The 27592-nt window shown below is 39.2% G+C and overlaps 1 protein-coding gene across 12 annotated transcripts in view; it reads left to right on the top strand.

The window, feature by feature from the left end:
- The first annotated feature begins 3340 nt into the window (after positions 1-3340).
- The window catches only part of RBM41 (RNA binding motif protein 41), a 54839-nt gene continuing 30587 nt past the window's right edge, over positions 3341-27592 (top strand). For 2 of the 12 annotated variants that reach the window (XM_048213566.2, XM_048213565.2), the window contains exons 1-4: positions 3341-3409; positions 6528-6644; positions 7212-7404; positions 7694-7898. In XM_048213566.2, coding sequence (XP_048069523.1) covers positions 3402-3409; positions 6528-6644; positions 7212-7404; positions 7694-7898 — 523 coding nt within the window. In that variant the 5' untranslated portion in view covers positions 3341-3401. Of the gene's footprint in view, positions 3827-6527; positions 6645-7211; positions 7405-7693; positions 7899-9932; positions 10005-27592 lie in introns of all 12 variants that reach the window. The other 10 variants (XM_048213561.2, XM_048213558.2, XM_044392099.3 and 7 more) reach the window with 9 other exon arrangements.

Here is a 27592-nt window from a genome sequence, read left to right as displayed (position 1 = left end):
TTATTAAAGACCAGCTAGGATATTAGCAGAAGGAAGAGTTCTTAAATTTGTCGTATTAAATTTGACACTTTTAGACTTTTCTTTGTCCTTTGAAAAAGATGCTATATTTATTTTCTCTGTAACAGCATTTATGCTATCTCATTTGGGGAATTTGAAAGACATGCACAGTTGATTACTCTTAATATTGGATGAGTGATGCTATCCTACTCTTCTAGAGAAGATTTTTGGTTTTAGCATCTTCTTCCATATCTGGAAATTATAATTGCTTCATAATGTATTCATCAGAAGTGTGCTGCGAACAAAACATCTAAAAAGGACAAACACTGAAAATATGTCTATGTTAAGGAAGAACTTCTGGCTTAATTAAACGAACCTTATTAAATTGTCAGAAAGACAAATGAGGCGTATTTTTCAGTTTGTCATAAATTCTTCTGGGGTGAAATTGTGAAATTACCTCATGGTAAGATCTCTGTGCCCATGAATAACATCTAGAACTCTCAAAGCTTTTTATAAACTGTCTCAAAGCTTTTATACCCTGTCTCCCTTTTAAAGCAGGGAAAGGCATGCTGTGGGAAATGGAATACCTATTATTCCACAGTTAATAAGTTTGGCAGAGCTAGAAATAGCCTGTTTTTTCTCCTAGTGCAATTTTCTGAATGTTTGTTCCTTGGTACCAACCTCTGGGACTGGCTACAGTTATACACAGGTACAGAGAGTACTTCCTCGTGACCTTGCTTTCGAGTTGCAATTCCACCCTACATGTCTTTTTAGCCATTTATTCTCCACTCATCCCACCTAGTGGATTCCTAATGTAGTGTGTATCACTTCTGTACCAACAGGATGTATGTATTATTAGAAGTTGTATACACGTCTGGTGTGATGGTCAGTGTAGTATTTGTTACACCCTTTGCCACTTTCCCAGGGGGGAAACACACCAGCAGCTTCGGCAAATTTCCCCATCTACTTATTGATTGATGCGTCAATTGGACAGTTTGGTTGAGCAGCAGAATTCGGCCTCACCACCATATAGGATTTACCTGGTACAGGCTTTGGTATGATCCGCACTTTGTGCATGCTTACATGCTGTCTATGCTCTGTGTCAAAGCCACAAAATAGTACATGTTATATCAGCATTCATTCACCTGTGTACTTCAAGAACACAGTCATTTGCATATAACAGGTTTTGGATAACTCAAATACTTTCCTCTGACCTTTTCAATCTCTAAGAAGTTCTTAGGATAGGAAGTACGATGTCTTCCAGTAGCTGCTTTTTGGTCTTATCCTCTAACTTGAGCATAGACGTACAGAAAGTTTGAATAAGTTCCACCAGATAACAGAATATTTGCTCATAGATGACCACCTATCAAGTGACTTTAAAACCATACTTTTATATAACACTTTACACTCACCCTATTCATAGGTACTGTCCCAATTTTACAGATGAGGAAACTGGCCTAGACCAGTTAAAGAAACTTACTGAAACTCACATAGTCTTGTAACTTACCAAAGCAAAAGTTCAAGTCCAGACTGCCTGCTATGTTGTCTCTAACTGTGGGAACTTAGAAATCCAAACAGTGTGTCCCTGAAACACATGATCTTTTTCTTTTTTTGATTCTTTGTTGTATAAAAAGGGTTCCCTTTAATAAAAAATATTATTGACTACGTAATAAATATAATCAGGTGATTAAAAAATCAAAGGGTACAAAAAGTGAAGAGTTTTCCCCACCCTTTTCGCTAACCATCCAGCTCCCCTACCTGAAAGCATTCACTTATCACTGGTCTATATGTTTTCCCAGAGGTATTTGATGAATACATAAGCAAATACATATGTATAACCCCCCCTTTATAACTCAAGTGGAAGCATACTGTAGATACTATTATGCACCTGGCTATTGCAGTAAATATAGTTTATATTGTTCAGTAGCAGTCCATAGAGAACTTTATCATCTTTGGGACTGCTGCATAGTTTTCCATTGAATGGATTTTTTACACTTGTGGTTATTTAAGTTGTTTGCAACATTTTGTTGTTATAAACAATGTTTCAGTGAATAATTTCATATATATAAAATATATACATATATATCTGTATATGTGTATGAAACATACACGTAAAATACATATGCACATATATATATACATATATATAATCACACACACATACTTGAGGATATATAGTATTGAGGATACTATTCAGAGAGGTTGAATTTCTGTTCTAAAGGGAATGGGGATTTATGGCTTCAATTGTATCCTCACATTACCTTCCATAGAGGTTGTACCAATTTATGTTCCTACCAGCAGTGTAATGAAAGTGCTTATTTTCCCACAATCTCAACAAAAGTAATGTGCCTTCAAACTTCTGGATCTTTACTAATCTTGTAGGTGAAAATGTTATTTTAGTGTACTTTTTAAAAATAAACTATTTTTTAGAACAGTTTTAGACATACAGAAAAGTTGTATTATACAGTTCTGTATACCTCCACTCAGTTAACCTTTAGTATTAACATCTTATATAACTCTGGTATATTTGTCACATCAAACGAATCTTATTAACTAAAGTGCATAGTTTATTCATATTTTTTTAGTTTTTACCTAGGGCCCTTTTTCTGTTCCAGGGTCCCATGCAGGATACCACATTACATTTAGTCATTAAGTCTCCTTTGGTTCCTTTGGCTGACAGATTCTCAGACTTTCCACGTTTTTGATGACCTGGACAGTTTTGAGTACAGGTCATATATTTTACAGTCCGTGTACTTCGAAATTTCCATTGCACTTATAAGTGAGATTAGACTTCTTTTCATATACTTAGGGACATTTGTATTTCCATTTCTGGGAACTCAGAGCCCATGGTCTTAACCACTATGCTATACCTCTCTCTTGATTCAACGTAATTATCAACGAAACATTCATATGGACTTCTGATTCTCAGGGTAGGAAGTAGAATGTCTCCTAACCTGTTACAGATAGAGGAGAACCGTTAGTGCAGGTGATTTGGTCAAACTTGTGTCTGATCACGGGCTGCACTGCAGAGGATGGGTCAGGGGCCCAACTGGAAACAGCAGGAGGCCAGATAAAGAAGCAGGGTTGATAGGCATACATTGGAGGAAAAGAAAAGGAGCCAGGATTTGGCGACATTTGATGAGACAGTCAGGAAGTCTCAGGTGACTACTAGCTTTGTGCGCTGGGTATTTTGAGTGTTGCTGTTAACCCGTAGGAGAAATATTTGAACTTAACAACATACCCCTTACTCAGTAGGTACTCGCTCTGTTTCTTTAGCTCTGCGAGACTACAATTCCCAGAACCCCGCACTCCACCACAATCCCCTTAGAGTCGGCCGCACAGAGTTCTGGGACTTGGAGTCCGCGGCCTATTCACCCAAGTTATAGATAGGGGCCTGTGGAAACATGAAGAGGTAAGGGCTTGTCTGAGAGCAGGCGGCGAAGGGAGCTCTCTTCCACCTTTTAACTTTGAAAATGGCTTTTATGACTTTGTGTTTGGGGTATGTCACGTTCTCGGGATGGGGTTTCGTGTGAGCGGGAAGACAAAGGAGGAGGGAGGAGGGGAGACGGGCTAGACAGGCCTGCGGGGCGAAGTTCAGGAAGGGCCGCCGCCGCCGGTTCCCGTAGGAATGCCTTGCCCGCACGGGCCTCTAGGCCACGGCGCCGGCCCCGGGAGCTGCACGGATGCCGTGGCTTCTTACTGCTTCAGACGGACCCACCCAGGTAAAAGGGTCTTGGCCGACTGATGCCCAGCGCCAGAGAAACCCAGGCCAGCTCCTCCCCGTCCCGCCCTACCTCCACTCCACCTCATCGTCCGAAAGGGGCACAGGGTGGGCGCCTTTTTTTTGTTTTGTTTTTTTGCAGTGTTTGTTTACTAAGGTAGACTTTCTTGGGCCCTGAGAGCATGCAGCGCTTTCAAATCTTAACCTAAGCTACTGATAATTTGTTTCTAAAAATTTAGACGGAAAGTACAAAACCGGCTCGATGTGTCATAGAAAAAGAAAAGCACTGCTGTAAGCAGTTCCCCCTACTGGTTCTGCAGGAAATGGCAGCTTTAACGTGGCTGGTCATTGTTGAAAGCCTGGGCTTCACAGTTGTTGACAGTAGTACACAATGGCTTTTTAAAGGATCCTCATTAAATTAGTTTTGGATTCACTGCAAAGTAGAATAATCACTCTGGAATAGGGCGGTGCATTCAAAGTTCTTCTGATATAATGCTCTCCTGTACTGTTAGTTTCCGCATCTTTTAAAAAACCATTTCCCTGCCTCAAAATGACTTTTAAAACATGTTTATTGTGATATATTTCATACTTGTAAAATAATGTAGATATACAGTTTAAAGAATAATAATAGACTTGGACCCAATACAGGCTTTCGAAATAGAACATTAGCAGTATCTTAGAAGTCCCCTGTGTGCCCCTTCTGATTGCTTCTTCTCCCTTCTTTCTCCCTGAAGAGACCACTGTCCAGAATTTGGCATTAATCATTCCCTTGCTTTTTTTTTTTTTTAATGGTCCACCACAGACGACTTTATCCCTAAACAAAATGTTGCTAGTTTTTTTTTTTTTAAAGATTTTTTATTTATTTATTTGACAGAGAAACAGCCAGCAAGAGGGGGAACACAAGCAGGGGGAGTGGGAGAGGAAGAAGCAGGCTCCCAGAGGATGAGCCCGACGTGGGGCTCGATCCCAGAACGCTGGGATCATGCCCTGAGCCGAAGGCAGACGCTTAACGACTGAGCCACCCAGGCGCCCCCAAAATGTTGCTAGTTTTATCCATTTTTGAACTCTATATGGATGGGCACATATTGTATGAATTTTCTGTGACTTGCTTTTATTTCACTCAGCATTGCTTTTTCGAGATTCATGTGTACTGATGTAGTTAGCTATGGTTTATTCCTTTCAAAGCCACTTTAAACGTAGCAAGAACTTCCAGAATTTTAAGTAATAAATACAAATTGAGATGTTTAGGAGGAAGTTTTTAAAAATCCTGGGCCTAAGGATATTTTAAAATTTTCTAAAATAGGTCTTAGTCTTTCTAGGGCATGGGAATATTGCTTATAATTATGTGAGATACATCATAACCCAAATAGTAAAGGACTATTCTATAAAGAAGGTATTTCATATTTGTTTTTCTCATGGAATTAACTCATTTTGTTTTTGTCTATTATCACCTGTTGTTGCATGCTCTACTGGTCCTGCTATTTCTTTACACTCTAATAAGAGTTTTCAGTTATTTAGGGTTGGCTAGCTTCTAGCATTACCTGGATGTCTACAGAGTAGTGCCTTAGCTATAAAATGTGACCCTCTTCCCATTTGTTTCTATACTCTTTTCTTTGGAGATCTCGTCCTCTATCACAGCTCCAGATCCTGCCAACACTTATGACTCGAGATTTCCGTGTTCAGCCTCAGACTCTCATCTATACAATTCTCCCATCTCTCGCTTTCCTATTAGCCAATATCACTTATGCTGTCACCTCAGACTCAATCTGTCTTTGAAGTATTCCTGCTATTTCGTGCTGGTGTTTCAGTTGTAATAGGCAGTTGACTCAGCATGGCTAAGACAATACTGACTTTCCCGTTCCCAAGCCATTTATTCCATCTGGATCTTCCTCTTTCCTTCATTGGTACCATTGTTCTCATAGTTACACAGCTTGAAATTTCACGGTTATCTTTGACTCCTTCCTTACCCTACCTTCAAAAAGCCTGGCTCATCTATCTCTTCCTTTCTGTTTCCACTATTACCACTCCAGTTTGGACTTCCATAGCATTATGCTCGATCAGTTTAAAGAGTTTCCTAACTTGTTCTTTTGGTTTCTTTCCTATGAATCCACAAAGCATATTATAACCACATTCATTTTCCTAAACCATCATTTGTACCCTGTCACTTAACTGCCTAATAAATTGCTTTCTAATACCTATACATGAAGGTCCAGGCCCCTTAGTTGTAGTATTTAAGGCCATTCATGATCTGTGTCTAATTACCCCCTCCAAGATTATCTCCTAGTGCTCTCATATGTGAATGCCAACCTAAGGGAATCTATTATCCCCCCAGAACATATTTCTGTCTCTTCCTACTCATTCTCCCTGTTCTTTCCTTCATCATACCCAGTCCTTCAAATGCCCGTTTAAGAATTACCTTCCCAAAGTCTTCATTTACCACTCTAGCTCCCGATTATCTCTTTCTTCTCCCTCTCTCCCTCTCTCCCCCTCCCTCCCTTTTCCCCCTACCCCCTTCCCCACACAGGCACACAACACAACTACACATACACACATACCCTAAATAAATTGCAAGCTTCTTGAGGATAGAGACTGTGTCTTGAATATCTGTGACTCCATCAGTACCTAGCACGGTGCATTGTGCGTAAGTAGGTATTTAGTAAATGTTTGTGGGATGAATGATAAAGGGCAAGAAACAGAAAAGTGTCTTCGAACAAATGGGGTCGCTACTGGTAGATAATATAGCTAAAGAATATGTTTTGAGATTGACTGTCTCTTCTCTTTTCCGTATACATTCTTATATCTACTCCAGGGTAAATAGCTGTGTGAAGAGTGGTGAGCATGTCCTGGAGGAGTTGGAAACAGAAGGGGAGAGGCAGCTGAAAAGCCTCCTTCAGCATCAACTTGATACCTCTGTCTCCATTGAGGAGTAGGTATTGATTTTGCAAACAGGTAGAGTATCATAGACCCTTACCTCCAGGTGGCCGACCCCTCTTAAAGCCCAGATGGAACACTCCTCTCCCGCCCCCCTTTCCTTGGCCAACATCTACTTATTAGGCAGCATTTTGCTTCTGTGTCTCTTCCTCTGGGAAGCCTCCCGTATCCCACAAAGTCTGGGCTAAGTGCCTTTCCTATGTCTTCCCTTAACATACATAGCACTTACAACCCAATAGGATCATTGCCTGTTTGCTTCTCTTCCACAAAAGCAGAAACCATTTTTATCTTTTTTTTTTTTTTACTGTTAAATCCTCCGTCCCTGGCCCAGTGTCTGATGCCTAGTAGGTATTCAGTAAATAAATATTTCACTCGGTCATTTATTGGTCCTGGGTGAGGGGAATGGTGATGGAGTTCCATGTCCTTGCAGGGGTGCTTCAGCCTAGAAATAGGACATGAGAGAGAAAGTGCGTTTCATTGTGCCTCTTTTAATGGCGAGCCCCATTTCTGTAAATTGTGGTAACCTGAAGATATTCTTACTTGCTTCCTGTTTGTTTTGCAGATGTGTGTCTAAGAAAGAGAGCTTCGCTCCTGGTACTATGTATAAGCCCTTTGGGAAGGAAGCAGCTGGGACTATGACTTTGTCCCAGTTCCAGACACTGCATGAGAAGGACCAGGAAACTGCTTCTCTTAGGGAACTAGGGCTCAATGAAACAGAAATCTTGATCTGGAAGAGCCATGTTTCAGGTGAAAAGGTGAGTGGGGCCATTTTTTTTTTCTGAAGAATAAAGGGCAGGATCGCTTCCCTTTACACTGAGAACCTTTTCATTTTTAGTTCTTAAAAAACTGAGCTTTGGATCTGAATCTTTGGTTTCTACGCTAGGGACCTTGGTAAAGAGAAGTTCTTCCTTGACTTTTTAGCTAACATGTCTATGAATGGTCACTTCTGGTCCTTCACCAGCTTCTTTCTTATCGGAGGCATTAGATAATCATTTTCAGGCTGTGTCCTCTATGATACATGCCATCTCATTTCTCTGGTTTCAGAGGACAAGACTGAGGGCAACCCCAGAAGCAATACAGAACCGTCTTCAAGATATTGAAGAAAGGATCTCGGAGCGTCAGCGCATCCTTTGCCTGCCCCAGAGATTTGCCAAGAGCAAACAGCTGACCCGGCGAGAAATGGAAATAGAAAAGTCTTTATTTCAGGGAGCTGATCGGCACTCCTTCCTCAAGGCTCTTTATTACCAAGGTATGTGATCACCACTGACTTTGATGTGCTCTTTCACTGAGACAAAGATTTAACAGCAAGACATTAAACATGAAGAGTTAGTGAAGGGAGTAGGGGAAAGATAAATGATCACTCTCCTTGAGGAGTGTATATAGGCCCTTGACAGAGACAAATATGTACATAGTCAGTTGTGATACCACGTGGAAATCACTGTTACAGAGATGTGAGTAACATGCTAAGGGAGTGCAGAACATAGAACATCGAAGTCTAGTTGGGGGGAGTCAGGAATTGACATTTGTACTAAGTCTTGACAGAGCAACAGTCATTTGTCAGGTGAATAAGGGGCAGAGGACATTACAGAGAGTAGGTGAACAGGAACAGGTTTGCGAAAGGACCTGGTGCATCTAGGGAACGATGAAAAGTTCATTGTGGCAGGAAGTATAGGACACAGCAGGGGATGAAAGGGGTGACACTGGAAAGGAAAGTGAGGCTAGATTGTGAAGGGTCTTTGGGCTGAACTGTAAATTAGCACAAAATATATAGATACATGGTATGCATCTTAACCAGAAAGTATTAGTTTAACAGATAAGTTTGGGAGGCACTGTGGGAGGTGCACAGAAGTTTAGGAAATCATTTCTGACTTTGTAGCAGTTACAGTCTGGTTGGAGAGAGAACCATGTAATGTTCAGTGACAACACTAGATATAGTTGTTAAGTGCTGTAGGAGTTCAGAGGAGGGAAAGGCCACTGTGCATTGGCATGACTGAAGAAAGCCTCTCAGAGGAGGTAAGATTTCAATGTTCTTTTAATACTACCTGTTCTATAGTAAGGAGAAGGAAAGGCAATTCATTTGCAGCAGATGGTATGAGCACTATGGAGTGTTTGGGCTGTTGTGAAACACCAGGTTAGAAAGGCAGCTAAAATTTTTGAACTTTATTTGTTGGGTAGTAGAGACCTATACAGAGTTAGTTATTCAGTTAGTTTGGATCTGGTGAAAGGATTTTGAGCCAGGAATAACCTGGGAAAAGCAGTCTTTGAAAATGATGAATCTGGTGGCCAAGAAACAGGATGAGAGAGAAAGAACTGGAAGCAGGGACAATGATCTAGGAGGTATTACAGTCATGTAGGCACGGAGATCTAAACTAGAATGATAGCAGTGGTATCGGAAAGAAAGGTAGGTGGGGGTTATAAGCGACATCACAAAGGAAGAACTGCTTAAACTTACTGACTGAGCATGAAGGAAGAAGGTCAAAGGAGAGGTCAGAGACAACCCAGGTGTTTCAAGTCTGTGTGACTTCAACACTGGCAAAATTAAGAAAGTCTTTATGGGGAGTTTATGACGAAAGACGATGAGTTCGACTTGAAACATGTTGAATTGGTAAGAATGGCAGGATCATTAAATGCACGTATTGAGGAAATGCAGCAGGGAAGCTCGGGGGAGAGGTCAGAGCTGGCTACATAGAAGTGGGAATCCTGGACACTCAGGGGGCAGGTAAAGCCGTGAGCATGAGTGAATGCTTTGTTAGAGACAGAGAGACCAGAGACATGGAAGAGCAGTGGTGAAGGCAGGAATGAAAGAACAAGTGAACAGCCGTTTGTGGAGAGACCTAGAATACTGATTAAAGAGTGTGGGCTCTGGGGGCAGGTAAAGCCGTGAGCATGAGTGAATGCTTTGTTAGAGACAGAGAGACCAGAGACATGGAAGAGCAGTGGTGAAGGCAGGAATGAAAGAACAAGTGAACAGCCGTTTGTGGAGAGACCTAGAATACTGATTAAAGAGTGTGGGCTCTGGAGGCAGATTGCTGGAAAAGTCCTGGCTCCCCCACTTAACTAGCTTGTTAGAAGATGTTGGGCAAGTTACCACCCTACACGTCAGTTTCTTCACCTTGTAAAACGAGAATATTAATAATACCTATATTATAGGGTCGTTAGGAAGATTAAGTGAGGTAATACATGTAAATCACTTAGAGCAGTACCTGGTCTTTGGGGTGGGTGGGTGGTATATGAATCTGTTCTGTTTCCTATCTTTGAAACTCCTTGCTTTAAACCTTCACAGCATACCACAAAAAGACAAGTGCAGACAAGTACATGACCTCAATGAAGAGGAAGATAAAATTAGGCACAAAAGGCAAGTCGAGAGTTTTCTTACAGTGTCAGATTTAGGAATGTAACATAGGGTCCCAGACTTCTGAGTCTAGTGCTTATTTAATTCCATATTCAGTATATGACAATGTTTATAGGAAATGATCCAGAGGGAGCAATTTATCCTGATAAAGAATATTAAAGAGAGGAGTTAGTAGAAGTTGTAGAACTTTTACATTTAGTGTTGTTGATTTTTTTCTCTATACCTTTACGTTATTGTACCAGACATAAAATGACCTTGATTTTTAGATCCTATTTCACAACTAATTCTGAGTATTTTTATTAATCACTAACGTATAACTATTGATGACGATGATATAATAGCAATATTTTCTTTGAAAAATGAACTTACAATAAAATTGCCTGTTTTTCTTTCTTTTTTTTTTCTTGGTGTACAATTCTATGAATTGTAAATCATGTGAATCATGTAGATTCATGTAACCACCGCCACAATCAGGATAGAGAACAGCTCCATCACCTTAAAAATCCCTCATCCCATCCATTGATAGTCACCCCCAACTCCACCCATAATCTCTGGCAGTCCCTGATCTGTTCTCCATCACTGTAGTTGTGCCTTTTAAAGAATGTCATAAAGATGGAATCGTATAATATGTCACCTTTTGAGTGTGGCTTCTTTCATTTAGTGTAATGCCTTTGAGAGTCATCCAAGTTGTGTGTATCGATAGTTCATTCGTTTTGCTGAATAGCATTTCATTGTGCGGATATTCCAAAGTTCGTTTATCCATCCATCCATTGAAGTGAATTTGGGCTGTTTCCAGGTTATGGTGACTATGAATAATACTGATAATGAACAAATTTTTGTACAGGTTTTTGTATGAACATACATTTTTATCTCTCTAAGGTAAATGTCTAGGAGTGGGATTACTGGGTCATATGGTAAGTGTCTGTTTAACTTTATAAGAAGCTGCCAAACCATTTTCCAGAGTGGCTGAACCATTTTGCATTCCCACCAGCAATGTATGAGAGTTCCAGTTGCTCTACATCTTTGTCAGCATTTGGTATTGTTGGTATTTATTTTAGTTCTTCTAGTAGCTGTGAAGTGGTATCTCATTGTAGTTTTAATTTGCTTTTCCTTAATAGCTAATGATGTTGAACATCTTTTCATGTGCTTATTTGCCATCCTTATATCCTGTTTGCTGAAGTGTCTGTTCAAATCTTGTGCTGTTTTTGAATTGGGTTATTTTCTTTATGGCTTTTGAGAGTTCCTTATATATTCTAAATGCAATTCTCTGTTGGATATGTGATTTGCAAATATTTTATCCCAGTCCGTAGCTTATCTTTTCATTCTCTTAACAGTGTCTTTTGCAGAACAAACTTTTTTTTATCATGGTAAAATATACTTAACATAAAATCGACCATTTTCACCGTGTTTTCAGTGTACAGTTCTGTGGCATTAAGTATATTCACATTGTTCTGCAACCATCATCACTATCCATCTCCAGAACTTTTTCATCTTCCCAAACTGAAACTCTGTACCCATTAAACACCATTTCCCCTTATACTCCTCCCCTTTGCCCCTGGCAACCACCATTTCTTCTGTCTCTGTGAATTTGACTACTGTAGGTGCCTCATATAAGCGGAATCATACAGTATTTGTCCTTCTGTGTCTGGCTTATTTCACTTAACGTCTTCTAGGCCATCCATGTGTCAGAATTTCCTTCCTTCTGAAGGCTGAATAATATTCCATTATGTGTACCTACCACATTTTGTTTATCCCTTCATCTGTCAGTAGATACTTGTGTTCCTTCTACCTTTTGGCTGTTGTAAATAATGCTGCTATGAAACCAGATGTACAAGTGTCTGTTCAAGTCCCTGCTTTCAGTTCTTTTGAATGTATACCCAGAAGTGGAATTGCTGGATCATATGGTAATTCTGTGTTTAATCTTTTGAGGAACCACCATCTGTTTTCTACAGAGACTATATCATTTTACATTCCCACCAGCAATGAAGAAGGAATTCCAATTTCCCCACACCCTTGCCGACATTTAATTTCTTCTTTTTTGTGACAGCCATCCTAACAGGTGTGAAATGGTATTTCACTGTGGTTTCGATCTGCATTTCCCTAATGACTAGTGATGTTGTGCATCTTTTTCATGTGCTTTTTGGCCATTTGTGTATCTTCTTTGGAGAAATGTCTATGTAAGTCCTTTGCCCATTATTTAAACTGGTTGTTTATTTATTTATTGTCGAGTTGTAGGATTTTTTTGTATATTCTAAATATTGATTCTCTCATCAGATAAATAATTTGCAAGTATTTCCCTTCATTTCATGAGTTGCCTTCTCACTCTGTTGATAGTGTCCTTTGATGCACAAAAGTTTATGTTTTTGACGGAGTCTAATTTGTCAGTTTTTTCTTTTGTTACCTGTGCTTTTGGTGTCATGGCCAGTAAATCATTGCCAAATCTAATGTCATAAAAGTTTTCTCCTATGTTATCTTCTGAGCGTTTTGTAGTTTTAGCTCTTATGTTTAGGTGTTTGGTCCATCTTGAGTTAATTTTTTGTATATGTTATAAGGTAAGGATCCAATTTTATTTTTTGCATGTCGATAATCCAGTTTTCCCAATACTACTTGTTGAAAAGACTGTCCTTACCCATTGAATGTTCTTAGCACCCTCTCCAAAAATCATTTGGCCATAAATATGAGTCTTTTCCTAGGCTCTTCATTCTATTCCATTGGTATATATGTCTGTCTTTATGCCAGTGCCACACTGTTTTAATTACCATAGATTTGTGGTAAGTTTTGAAATCCGGAAGTGTGAGACCTCCAACTTTGTTCTTCCTTTTCAAGATTTTCACTATTTAGGAACCCTTGAGACACCATATGAATTTTAGGATGGATTTTTCTATTTCTGGGAAAAAAATGTCATTGGGATTTTGATAGGGATTACACTGAATCGGTATATCACTTTGGGTAATATTGACATCTTAATGATATATTAAGTCTTCAATTCATGAACATGGGATGTCTTTGCATTTGTTTGTATCTTTAATTCTTCCAGCAACATTTTGTAGTTTTCAGTACACAAGTTTTCTGCCTCAGGGCAAATGTTTTAAATTTTGATACAGTCCGGTTATCCAATTATCAGGGATTTTCCGCTCATGGATTATGCTTTTTATTTCCATGTTGAAGAACTCTTTGTCTGACAGCAGATTATGAATAAGATTTTTTCTTTAAACAGTTTTATGCTTGCATATTTTACATTTAGATCTATGATCTATTTTGACTTGATGGTTATATAAAGTGTGGGGTTTAGGTTAAGGTTCACTTTTTTGCCTATGAATTTCCAATTGTTTCAGCACCATATATTGAAGAGAGTGTTCTTTCTCCATTTCCTTGCCTTTGTATTTTTTGTCAGAAATAAATTGGTCATATGTTTGTGTTAATAATTAACTTCATAATAAATGGTGAAAGATTGAAATATTTCCCCCAGTGTCTGGAATGAGACAAAGATGTGCACTCTTGCTAGTTCCATTCACAGTTGAATGAAATTAGAAATCAGTAATAGACAGACCTTTAGAAAATGTACAGATATGCAGAAATTGAACAGCACTCTACTGAATAACCAACGGATCAAAAAGAAGTCACAAGGGACATTAGAAAATACTTTGAGATGAATGAAAACAAAACTTAACATACCAAAACTTATGTAATGCAGTAAAAGCAGTGCTTAGGGGGATATTTATAGTTATAAAGGCCCATATTAATAAAGAAGAAAGGTCTTAAATTAATAACCAAAAACTTTCACCTTAAGAACTACAATTTTTTTTTAAACTAGAAAAATTTGTCCAAATCCTTAGACTGTGTAATGCCAAGAGTGAACCATAATGTAAACTATAAACTTTGGGTAATCATAATGGGCCAATGTAGATTCATTAGTTGTAACAACTGTACCACTCTGATGGGGGTATATTGATAATGGGGCAGGCTGTACATGTGTGGAGATGGGGTTATGTGGGAAACCTGTGTACCTTCCCCTCAATTCTGCTGGGAACCTATAACTGCTCTAAAAACATAAAGTCCTAATAAAAAAAGAAACTACAAAAAGAAGAGCAACCTAAAAATAAATCAAACTTAAGGAAGAAAATAATAAAGATTAGAGCAAAAAAAATTAAATAGAAAATTTAAAAAATACAGAAAATCGGCAAAACCAAAAGTTGGTCCTTCAGAAAGGTCAACAAAATTCAGAATCCCTTAGCTAGACTTACCAAGGAAATAAGAAAAAGGAAAAATTTCTTCTGCCCTGCTCTGCTTTGATTCTTTTTTGCATGGAACATCTTTTTCCATCCTTCTACTTTCAACTTTTTTTAAATTCAAAGTGTATCTATCTTTTTTTTTAAGATTTTATTTATTTATTTGAGAGAGAGAGAGTTAGTGACAGAGATCACAAGCCAGTGGGGAGGAGAGGGAGAAGCAGGCTCCCCGCTGAGCCAGGAGCCTGACGTGGCACTCCATCCCAGGACCCCGGGATCATGACCTGAGCTGAAGGCAGATGCTTAACTGACTGAGCCACCCAGGTGTCTTGTAGACAGCAAATAGTTGGGTTGTGTTTTCCTTTTTTAATCCACTCTTCTGAGTGTTAAGCTCATTTATATTTAATATATGTAATTGGAATCTTTTGATAAGAAAGGATTTGGTCTGCCATTTTGCTATTTGTTTTCTGAATGTCTTGTATCTTTTTTGTTCCTCTGTTATTCCATTTATTCCTTCATATGAAATAGGTTTTTCCAGTATATAATTTTAATTAACGTGTTGCTTCTTTTACTATTTTGTTTTAGTTACTTTCTTAATAGTTGTCCTGGGGATCATAATTAACATCTTAGCTTAAAAAAACTAGTTTGTATTAATACCGACTTAATTTCAAAAATACTCAAAAACTTTGTCCTGTTTATCTGTTTTCTCCTCCCTCCTTTGTACTATAATTGTCACACAAATTACATCTTCATAGATTTTAAGCTCATCAGCATAGTTTTATAATTATTGCATTATGTAGTTATTTCTTAAGTCAGATATGACAAGAAAAAGAGTTACAAAGACAAATACATTTATACTGTCTTTTTTTTACGTTTACCTATATAGTCAACTTTACTGGTGTTCTTTCTTTGAGTTACTGAAGAGTGCCCATTTATTTCAGCCTGAAGTACTCCCTATAGTTTTTCTCATAGGGTAGGTCTTATAGTAATGAATTCTTTCAGTCTGTACTTATCTTGGAATGTCTTAATTTCTCCTTTAGTTTTTTTTTGTTATTTTTTAAAGATTCTTTTTGTTTATTTATTTATTTATTTGACAAAGAGAAAGAGCACAAGTAAGCAGAGGGAGAGGGAGAAGTAGGCTCCCCGCTGAGCAGAGAGCCTGATGTAGAGCTCCATCCCAGGACCGTGGGATCATGACTCAAGCCAAAGGCAGATGCTTAACCGACTGAGCCACTCAGGGGCCCCTCTCCTTTAGTTTTAAAGTACAGTTTTTTGCCAGACAGTGAAGTTTTTGGTTGGCAGTCTTTTTCTTTTAGCACACCAAATATGTCATCTTACTGCCCTCTGGCCCCTGTAGTTTCTGTTGAGCCGTCAGCTGTTGATCTTATTTAGGACTCCTTGTCCATGATGGGTCTCTTTCTTGCTACAGTCAAGATTCAGTCTTCATCTTTTGCTTTTGACAATTTGGCTACATGTCTGAATGCCTCATGGACAGACTCCAAGTAGGTCCCTTGAGTTTGTCCTACTTGGATTCTATCAAGGTTCTGTAATGTGTAGATTAATGTTTTTCATCAATTTGAAGAAGTTTCCAGGCATTAGTTCTTTAAATATTCTTTATGCTCCTTCTGAGATTTCCATTATGCATATGTTGGTATGCTTGATGCTTGCCCACAGGTCTCCAGGGCTCTGTTATTTTTTCTTTATTTTTTCTTCTTTTTGCTCCTCAGATTGAGTAATCTTCCTTAGATGAGTAGTCGATATATCTTCAAGTTTGCTGATTCTTCTGTCAGCCCAGGTCTTCTGTTGAGGCCCTCTAGTATAGTTTTCGTTTCAGTTATTGTACTTTTCAACTCCAGAATTTCTGTTTGGTTCTTTATTATAATTTCTGTCTCTTTATTTTATTCCCTATTTGGTAAGGCATTCTGAAACATTCTTTTAGTTCTTTATATGTGGTTTTCTTTAATTGTTTGAAGAACGTACAATAACTGATAAGAAGTTTTGTCTGAGAAGCCCAATATCCTTTTTAGGAAAGTTTGTATTGATTGTTTCTTTTTTCCTGTGGATGGGCCCTACTCTTCTTTTCTTTCCTTTTTTTCCCAGTGTCTTTATCTTAATCAGCTCAGGCTGCTATAACAAAGAACCATCCACTGGGTAGTTTATAAACAGCAGATTTATTTCTCACAGTTCCGGAGGCTGGAAGTCTGAGATCAGGGTTCCAGTACGATCAGGTTCCAGTGCGAGCCCTCTTTTGGGTTGCAGACTGCTAACTTCTTGTTGGATCCTCACATGTCAGAGAATAGGGAGAGGAAGCAAGCTCTCTCATGACTTCTGTAAGGGTACTGATCCTATTCATGAGGGCTCCACCCTCCTGACCTCATCTAATCCCAGTTACCTCCCAGAGGTCCTCACTTCCTATTACCATCACATCACCAGTAGGGTTTCAACATACGAATGGGGGTGGGGCACAAATATTTAGTCCATAACAGTCTTACAATTTTTTTGTTGCAGAGGAGACATTTAAAATAATGTAATGTAGGGGTGCCTGCGTGACTCAGTTGGTTAAGCGGCTGCCTTAGGCTCGGGTCATGATCAAGGTCCTGCGATCAAGGTCCTAGGATAGAGCCCTGCATCGGGAGCCTGCTTCTCCCTCTCCCTCTCCCTCTGTCCCTCCCCTGCTCATGTTCTCGCTCTCTCAAATAAATAAAATAAAATATTTTAAAAAATAATGTAATGTGACAACTCTGAAAATCATTCTCCCCCACACACCCAGGGTTTATTTTATTGTTCTTGCTATTTGTATAGTGACTTTTCCTAGACTAATTTTGTAAACTTGAATTCTTTGTCATGTGCAGCCGCTGAAGTCTGTTCAGTTAGCAGAGTGGTCCGCTAATGATTGGAGAAAGTTTTCCTTAAATACCTTGAACCAAAAAGTTCTACCAACCTTTGTGGAGGGTGTGTGTGTGTGTGTGTGTGTGTGTGTGTGTGTGTGTTGGGTCACTCCTTCAATGCCCAGGCAGGCAGTTTGCAACCGTGCCTTAGACTTCACTTCCTGCTTGTTCAGAGCCTCAAGGTCAGCCAGAGGTGAGAGATTCGGACTTCACAGGCTCTAACTTTCCTGGGCATACATAGCCCAGCACATGTTTGTTACCTTCTAGAGTCCCAGGAGTATGTCTGAACTTTTCAAAGCCCCTTACGGACATCTCATTCCCTATTTTTCTTTCTTTTTTTGTAAGAACACTTAACATGTGATCTACCCACTTAACAAATTTTTTAGTGTACAATACAGTATTGTTAACTATAGGCACAATGCTGTACAATAGGTCTCTAGAACTTAGTCATTTTGCGTAGCTGAAGCTTTATAACCTTTGAATAATAACTCCCCATTTTCCCCTTCCCCTAGCCCCTGGCAACCACCATTATATTCCCTGCTTCTATGTGTTTGATTATTTTATATACCTTACATAAGTTGTTTCATGCAGCATTTGTCCTTTGTGACTGGCTTATTTCACTTAGCATAATGTCTTTAAGGTTCATCTGTGTTGTCATGTGGCAGGATTTTCTTCTTTTTTTAAGCCTGAATAATATCCCGTTGTATGTATATACTACATATTCTTCATTCATTGATGGACTTTGGGTTATTTCCACATCCTGGCTGTCATGAACAGTGCTGCAATGAATATGTAAGTGCAGCTATCTCTTGCAGGCTCTGATTTCAGTTCTTTGAATAAATACTCAGAACATGGTATTTCTATTTTTCATCTTTTGCGGAAACTCCGTACTGTTCTCTGTAGTAGTTACACCATTTTACATTCCCACCAAAAGTGTACAAAGGTTCCAGTTTGTCTAGATCCTGACCAACACTTGTTATATTTTGGTTTCTTTGATGTTAGCCATCCTAACAGTTGTGGGGTGATATCTCATTGTGGTTTCGATTGGCATGTCCCTGATGATCAGTGCTGTTGAGCACCTTTTCATGTATCTGTTGGCCATCTGTATATTTTCTTTGGAGAAATGTCTATACAAATACTTTGCACATTTTTAAATCAAGTTTTTTTTAATTTTTAAATTATTTTTTAAAATTTGAATTCCTGGGGTGCCTGCATGGCCCAGTCGATTAAGTGTCCAACTCTTGCTTTCGGCTCAGGTCGTGATCTCATGGGTTGTGAGATTGAGCCCTGCCTTGGGCTCCGTGCCCAGTGGGGAGTCTGCTTGAAGAGTCTCTCCCTCTGCCCCTCCCCCCATTTACCTGCGCGCACGCGTGTGTGTACTTGTTCTATTACAAATAAGTAAATCAATCTTTAAAAATGTGAATTCCAGTATAGTTAACATACAGTGTTATGTTTCATAGGTTTCATTATTATGGCATTGAGTTGTAGGAGTTCCCTATATGTTTTGGATATTAACCCCTTATTGGGTATATGGTCTACAAATATTTTCTCCCATTCTGTAGGCTGCCTTTTCACTCTGTTAATTGTGTCTTTGGTATGTAGAAGGTTTTTAGTTTGATATAGTTCCACTTTCTATTTTCACTTTTGTTGCCTGTACTTTTGGAGTTATATTTAAGAAATCATCGCCAATATCAATGTCAAGAGGATTTTCCTCTATGTTTTCTTCTAGGAGTTTTAGAGTTTCAGGCCTTCTTTTTAAGCCTTTAATCCATTTTGTGTTTTATTTTTTAAAGTTCCATGATTCATTACTTGCGTATAACACCCAGTGCACCATGCAATACATGCCCTCTTTACTACCCATCACAAGCCTATCCCATTCCCCCACCCCCATCCCCTCTGAAGCCCTCAGTTTGTTTCCCAGAGTTCATAGTCTCTCATGGTTTAATCCATTTTTAATTGACTTTCGTGACTGTTGTAAAATAACGGTCCCATTTCATTCTTTTCCATGTGGAGATTCAGTTTTCTAGTGTCATTTGTTGAAGAGACTATCCTTTCTCCATGTGTATTCCTGCCACTCTTGCCAAAGACATACATGTGAGGGTGTATTTCTGGGCTTTCTATTCTATTCCACTGGTCTGTATGTCTATCTTCATGCTAGTACCATAGTATTTTCATTGCTATAGCTTTGTAGTATATTTTGAAACCCATAAATAAATGTATGGTCATTCCCTATGTCTTCTTTTAATATTTTTGTCATCCTCTTGTTAACCCCCAACTGGTAATGCCGTCTCAAGCAGCTACAGTGTGAAACAACCCTCCCCAGTTGGTTTTGACAAATGCCTTAGGGCTGGGCTGTTCCTGCAGAGTGAGATATGAATCAAGTCAAAGACAAGCCCTCCAATTGTAGCTTTTCAGTGAAGTACTAGGCTGGTCAAGCAGTGACAGTTCTCTGAGGATGAGGTGTTTGGTGAACTCCAGAACTGCTCTACTTCCTGTAGTATCAGCTAGGCTGCTGTTTTATTTACAGCTATGGCAGTTGCAAGATTGTTGGTTTTCAAAGCTACTGGAACGTTGGAGAGAGGGAAATGTGATTACAGAAAGTTAAAATGCAATAAATCTTACTATTCTTGAGACTCAGCTGTTTTTCTTGAATAACTCTTCCTCCTATTATTGTATGCCTCTATTGAATTTCCAGACTTATCAAAAGTTTAATTTTTAATGAGTTTTGCTTTTATGGAAGAGCAGGTTTTCAAGGTCTTTACTCCAACATTCGAGAACAACTTTCTCTCCATTTTACTTTTATCCTATCTATATCATTATGTTTGAGAGTGAGTTTCACATTTTTTTAAAAAATGAGTTTCTTATAGAATGTAGTTGGGTTGGTTTTTTTCCACTTTTTTATTGTGTAATGATTGACATAGCATTAAACTCACTCATTTTAAATGTACAATTTGGTGACTTGTAGTAAATTTACAGAGTTGGTCAGCCATCATCACAATCTAGTTTTAGAACATTGCCATCACCCCAGAGATGGTTCTCAGTCCCTTTTTCTTCTTCCAGCCCAGACAGCAACTATCCTATTGTCCCTCTCTATGGATTTGCCTATTCTGGACATTTCATTATAAACGGGACCGTATAACATGTGCCCTTCTTTAAGTTACTTAACACAGTGTTTTTGATTATTCCTAGAATTAGTGCTCTTCCCAGTACTGAGGGATTTCCTAGTACTGAAGGATTTGTATGCAAGCTGAGCACATCTTCCATAGTCAGCCAAGCAGTTTACGACTCCATCTTAGCCCTCACTTCCTGCTTGTGCAGATTTAAGACTAGTCAGAGGTAAGAGCTTAGGGTTTTTTCTAGGTTTTCCTGAGCATGTATACAGCTCCAGCCACGAGGACAGGCCTGTGCGTGTGTGTGGCCTTCTAGATTCCTGGGAGTATGCTGGAGCTCTTCAGTGCCCACTAAGGACATTTCATCCCCCCAAATTTCCTTCTAGGCTTTTTGGTTAACCTATTGTTTATCCCAACTCCACTACCTCAGTCAGGGGAAGAATTCACCAACTGCCTCTGATTATTTTTTTAAAGGTTTTTATTTATTTATTTGTCAGAGAGAGTGAGAGAGCACAAGCAGGGGGAGTGGCAGGCAGAGGGAGAAGCAGGCACCCTGCTGAGCAAGGAGCCCTATGCGAGGCTGGATCCCAGGACCCTGGGATCATGAGCCCAGCCGAAGGCAGATGCTTAACCGACTGAGTCACCCAGGCGTCCCCTGCCTCTGATTATTTTTGACAAAAGGTCTGGGGAAGAAGGATTTTAGCACTGGGTGGTAAGCTTTGAGTTACATCAAGAAGAGCATTGCCTGTGGAATCTTCCAGGGAACCACTAGAAAGGCCACCTGGATGACTGTTCTCTGACAATGGTGCTTTGAAGGAGCTCCAGCCCCGTTCTTCCCTCTCCGGTAGCTGTCAGGCTGCTGGTTTTCACTGTGATTTCAGGTTGTTGGTTTTCAAGGTTACCACAGACCTGGGAGAAAAGGACGAGAAAAGGGCAAGTTAAAATGCTGCAAAATGTATTATTCTTACTGAGATTTAGCTGTTTTTATGGAATAGGTATTTCCCAGATTGCTGCAGGCCTTTGGTTAATTTCCAGAGTCCTGGAGAAGCTGATTCTGACAGCTTTTGTCAGTGTTCTCATTGCTTTTATGGAGGAGAGAATTTCAAGAGGTCCGTACTCTGCCATTTTCACTGATGTCACCTCTCTTAACAGTATCTTCTGAAGCTAGAAAGTTTGATTTTGACGAAATCAAATTTACTTTTTTTCATGACTTCTGCTTTTGATCCTATAACTAAGATTTCTTTCTAACCCAAGGTTGCAAAGATTTTCTCATATGTATTCTTTTGCAGAACTAACAGTTTCAGCTCGTACATTTAGGTCTATGAACCGTTTTGAATTCATTCCTGAATTACACGTATGATGTAAAGTTAGGGTTACATTAGTCTGTTTGCATATGGATATCCAATTGTTCTGACACCTTTAGTTGAAAAGACTGTCCTTTCCCAATTAAATTGCCTTAGTACTTTTGTGGAAAACCAATGGACTGTGAATACAAGGGTTTTTAAATGCTCTTTCATTATTCTACTCTTTTTACTCTTCCTGTTTACTTTTCAGCAATCTGATCGTGCTGTGTCTGGGCATGGGTTCTTTGTTATTTCAAATTCTCACCTATTCCACCTGCTACTATGTACTTTTTGTAGTCTTCAGATGTTCCATGAATTCTTGCCAGGTTTTAGAATTGTATTCAGTGGGAGAGGCGGGGGTGAAGTGTGCTCACTTCTTACATGGAAACAGCTATGAGGAAATAGCTAATAATTTTTGAGGGCTTATTTGTGCCAGTCCTTGTGCTAAGCATTTTGTATGTTTGCTCATTTAACCTTTATAATAACCCTACAACATAGTGGCAGTATTCTACTCATTTTAGAGATAATGAAATTGAGCTTCTGAGGAGGTAGGTGACTTTCTCAAGGTCAGTTATTAAGTGGCTATGTTAGGACTTAAATCTAGGTCTGTTCTTACATGAATGTCAGTGCTCTTGACCATAGCATTTGAATATGGGATTTGAGAAGGTTTTTTGGTTTATTAAGTGTAATTTTGCTGTATCTTAAGATAAACATTTTTTGGGGGAGTAAAACATATCCCATCTTCTAACTTTAAATCAGTGGGAAAACAACATACATTATCTCTAGAAATAAACTTCCTCTGGGGGGGTAATCAGAAGGGGGAATGAAGCATGAGAGACTATGGACTCTGAGAAACAAACTGAGGGCTTCAGAGGGGAGGGGGGTGGGGGAATGAGATAGGCTTGTGATGGGTAGTGAGGGCACATATTGCATGGTGCACTGGGTGTTATACGCAACTAATGAATCAACGAACTTTACATCAAAAACCAGGGATGTACTGTATGGTGACTAACATAATATAATTAAAAAATATTATAATAATAATTAAAAAAGAAATAAACTTCCTCTGAAATCTTAAACCCCAATATATTACTCTGACCACAACCTTTTTCTTATACTTCTGGCCCTTGCAACTCTCTTATACCCATTATTTCATCTCTTCAACCCTGTTGAAATCTCCAGTTCCTTGACCTTTTTATTTTCTCCCAATCTGTCATCCCCTTCCTGTCTCCTTCCTTCCACATCTTACTTAGACTCCATCACCCATTATTTACTCATGTTCTTGCCAGTGAAACATTCTTTTTGTTTCCTTGTCTGTGTGCCATACCTACCCATCAAAACCTCAACCCTGAATCAGTCCAACTAATTGCCTTCTTTATTTCTGCAGGATAGTTTTTGAGCACTACTAGAGAACAATTGTATAATTTTGCTGATTAATGCCTCTGCAGTTTCCTCATGTCTGGTCTGGTCTAGAGCCTTCTTCCTTGTTCAGCAGTCTGTCTATCTGCTGGTTCCTGGTCAGCTCTCCATTTCATTCTTTCCATATATTCTTTTAGATCTTCATTATTCTTTCCATCCTACTGTTTCATTGTTTTTAGCAGATAGTCTTCCTATTTCAAAGGAAACATTGTCATTGGCAAGAGCTTTCATCTTCTTTCTGCCTGACTCTGCTAACTTCTGCATCCTGACTCTTATTTTCTTCCATCTCAACTCAGTGGTAGGCATCCTTCATGCCTAAAGTTAATCTTTACACCTTTGTGCTGGATCCTAGCCCTCTTACCTCCCCAGGGACCTCGGTCAGTTATCCCCAGTATTGCCTCTTTCCTTTCAGGATTTTTAAAAAAGATTTTATTTATTTATTTGACAGAGAGAGAGCACAAGCAGGGGGAGCAGCAGGCAGAGGGAGAGGGAGAATCAGGCTTCCCGCTGAGTGAGGAGCCCGATGTGGGGCTCAATCCCAGGGCCCTGGGATTGTGACCTGAGCCAAAGGAAGACACCCAACTGACTAAGCCACCCAGGCGTCCCTCCTTTCAGGATTTTAACATGCTTTTTACTACTTGCCAGTTTCTGTAGTGTACATACTCCTACCATGAACTATCTTTAAAAAATGATGAAGACAAAAAATGCCCTTCAGTTGTTTAGCTACTTGAGCAAACAATATGTTTAGATTCTTTCCCTTCACTATAACCATAATAAGTAGTACTTGGTTTAAAACTTGAAATATCAAAATGATAGAATTAAGTACATATGTCAATATTTTTTTGATATCCATATAGGAAATGGTGTTTCCCCAGTCTTTAATGAAAATTTTCAAACACAGAAATGTTGAAAGAATTTTATCACAAACACCCATTATATCAGCAACTAGATTCTAACATTAATATTTTATTTTATCACGTATCTATCCCTCCACTCATCTATCAATCCATCTTACTTTATTGATGTATTTAAAATAAATTGCCACTGTAAATGCATATCCCACTAAATACTTCAGTGTGCATATTGGTAGCTAGAATTAACTATTTCAATTTTTGTTTTGATGTAAATTTTGCATGCCATAAAATGCACGAATTTTAAGTGTTCATTTGCTAACTTTTGGCCAATGTATACATTTTTGTAGTGATGTGTTGGTAAATGTTTAACAGCCAGCTCTCCAGAAAGTAAAAGGGCTCTGATTTGTATCATTTGCCAGTTTCCATGGTGTACATACTTGCACCATGGCAAATTTCAGGCTACCAAAGTGTTATCACTGAACATGGAGTCTGGAAGATACATGTGTATAATCATTGGGCCATTTCTAGCGTACCACTGCATCTGTGTACCTAATCCAAAGATTACCACCATTCCAGAAAGTTTTATCAGAATTCTTGTCAGTAATTTCCCAGAGGCAACTGGTGTTTTGGTTTTTTTCCACTATAGATTAGTTTTTCCTATCCTAGAATTTCAGATAACTGAAATGAAATACTTTGTATTCTTTCTGTAAGGCTTCTTTAACTGAGCATATGTTTTTGAGATTTATTCATATTGTGTATGTCAATCGTTTTTTCTTCTCTCTGCAACAAAATTTCCTAGAAGAATTTTCTAAAATCATTGGATTCTTTTTCTAGGACTGCCATAACAAAAGACCACAAATCTAGAGGCTTAGAACAACAGAAATTTATCCTTTCACAGTGGTGAGAAGTCTGAAATCAAGGTGTTAGCAGGGCCATGCTCTTTCCGAAGGCTCTAGAAGCCTTCCTTGTATCTTCTAGCTTCTGGCATTTGCCAGCATTCCTTGGTGTTATAGCTAGCTGCATCATTCAAAAGTCTCTGCCTCCATCATCACATGACGGTCTCAAGTGTGTGTCTGTGTCTCTGTGCCTTCACATGGCCTTCTTATAAGCACATCAGTCATTTGATTTAGGGCCCACCTTAATTCAATGTAATGTCATCCTAACCCGTGACATCTACCAAGACTCTCTTTCCAAATGAAGTCACGTCTGAGGCTCGGGATGGACATGAATTTTGAGGGTACACTATTCAACCCAGTGCAGTCTGCCCTGTGGCCTCCAAATATTCATATCCATCTCACACGCAAAATACATTCACCCTGTTACAACATCCACAGAAGTCTTAACCTATTCCAGCATCAAGTCTAAGTCCCAAAGCTCATCTAAATATCAACTCAAAAAGTCTCAAGTGTCATTAACTAAATAATCAGAACCAGGTATCAGTGGGGTGCTGAGTATGTTCCAGCCTAAGGCAAAATTCCTCTCTGTCCAGAGACTGGTGAAACTAGACAAATTATCTGCTTCCAAAATACAGTGGTGAGACAGGCATAGGATAGGCATTCCTACTCTGAAATGGCAGAAAGGAAGGAATAAAGGGTTTACTGGTAAAGCAAGTTAACAGCCCAGCAGGGCACATTCTGTTAGGTCTCGGAGCCTGAGAGTAAATTTCTGGGCTCAGTGCTGTGCCCTCTGGCCCTCAGGGGTGGTCTTGCTCTCTGGGTCCTCTGGGATAGCCCCACCTTCTCAGCCTACCAGGGTAGCTGCAGCTCCACTGTCTGTGGCTTTTGCATTTGTGGCTTTGCCTTTGCAGTCATCCTTCCTTTTGTCCTGTCTTTGTCACTTTCACACTGGGCTGGCACTGTTTCTGCTGCTGTACAGTTCTCTAAGAACGTTGTTGGTCTTTTGCATGTCAAGAGACCCATATAATCAGTTATAAGAGTTTTCTACAGGTCTTTTCTGGATAACCCCTCCTGTCTTCCTGGCTTCTGCTGAGATGGTTGATTGCATCCATGAGTCACACACCTAATCTCTTCAGTGAAAGTCTGTCCATCCACACCAGAGGCCCTGTTTCCAGAGCACATTCTTTGTTTAGATACACTGAGAATTCTCTAGGTCATCAAGTGCTGGTTTCTTCTTTTCACAGATCCTTCCTTAATTTATCTCTCTTTTCTCTTCATTTTATTGTAAGCATCAAAGAGAAATCAGGCTGCATCTCACACTTCGCTGGGAAATCTCCTCAGCTAAATATCCACTTATAAGTTAAGTCCACCCAACAGCAAAACTCATTTCAGCCAAGTTTCTGCCACTTGATGACAAAGATTTCCTTTCTTCCAGCATCCAATAATATGTTCATCATTTCCTTCTAATGCCTCACCAGAAGTACATTTTCTAATGTTCATATCTCTAGCAATATTCTATTCATGATGATATATGTATTCTCTAAGGTGATAGAAGCTTTCTCTACTGTCCTCTTTCCTTCTGAGCGCTCACCAGAACTGTTATTTACACCCACATTTCTACCAACAGTCTCTTCAAGGTAACCAACCTTTTTCTTTCAAGCAACTCAAAAATTCTTCCAGCCTCTACCCATTACCCAATTCCAAAGCCACTCACACATTTGTAGGTGTTTGTTACAGGAGCACCCCATTTCCCGGTGCAAAATGTGTATTAGTCCCCTAGGGCTGCTGTAACAAAGTACCACAAACTAGGTGACTTAAAACAACAGAAATGTATTCTCTCATAGTTCTGGAGGCTAGAAGTTCAAATCAAGATGTTGACAGGTTGGTTCTTCTGGAGACTCTGAGGAAGAATATGTTCCGTGCCCCTCTCCTGGTTGCCGGCCCTCCTTACCTTGTATATGCATCACTCCAGTCTCTGCTTCTACCATTACATGACATGTGTGTCTGTGTCTCTACGTGGCCTTCTTAAAAAGACAACAGTCATTGGATTTAGGGCGCACTCTAATCCCATATGACTTCATCTTACCTAACTATCTGCAAATACGCTATTTCCAAATAAGGTTACATTCTGAAGTTCTGAGTGGACATGAATTTAGGGTGGATACTATTCAACCCAGTATACTGATTTATCTCCTCTTCTTTACCTCTTAATTCACTTTTTAAAAAAATATTTTTTTAAAGATTTTTAAAATTTATTTATTGGACAGAGAGAGAGAGAAAGAACAGATGTAGGGGGAGTGGTAGAGGGAGAGGAAGAAGCAGGCTCCCTGCTGAGCAGGGAGCCCAACATGTGGCTCGATCCCAGAACCCTGGCATCATGACCTGAGCTGAAAGCAGATGCTAACCAACTGAGCCACCCAGGCGCTCCTAAAAAAACATTTTTAATAATGAAATGGATCATGCCAGAGAGTACTTAATACATACAGTCAGTCAAGTCAAGAAATCAAATCTTGCCGATACTCCAAAAGTCCCTGTATGCTCTTCAGAAATAACATCCCCCTGCCTACCAGATATAACCACTGTCCTGACTTGTGATAAGAATTTCTTTGCTTTTCTTTATATTTTTACCACCCATACATACATCACTAGACAGTGGTTAGTTCTGCTTGTTTTTAGGCATTTTATCAATGAATTGTGCTGTATGTATTCTGTTGGGTCCTTTTCTACCTACTGCTATATTTGTGAGATTCATCCATATTACCATGTATAGCCGTTGTTCATTCACTTTCACTGTAGTATAGTATTCCTTTATATGGACATATCAACATTTATTTATCCATTTTACTGTAGTT

The sequence above is a fragment of the Ursus arctos genome, chromosome X (assembly GCF_023065955.2).
Source record: "Ursus arctos isolate Adak ecotype North America chromosome X, UrsArc2.0, whole genome shotgun sequence".
NCBI lineage: Eukaryota > Metazoa > Chordata > Mammalia > Carnivora > Ursidae > Ursus > Ursus arctos.
Note: the sequence above shows the minus strand (reverse complement) of the source record. Positions and strands in the feature narration are given on the sequence as shown.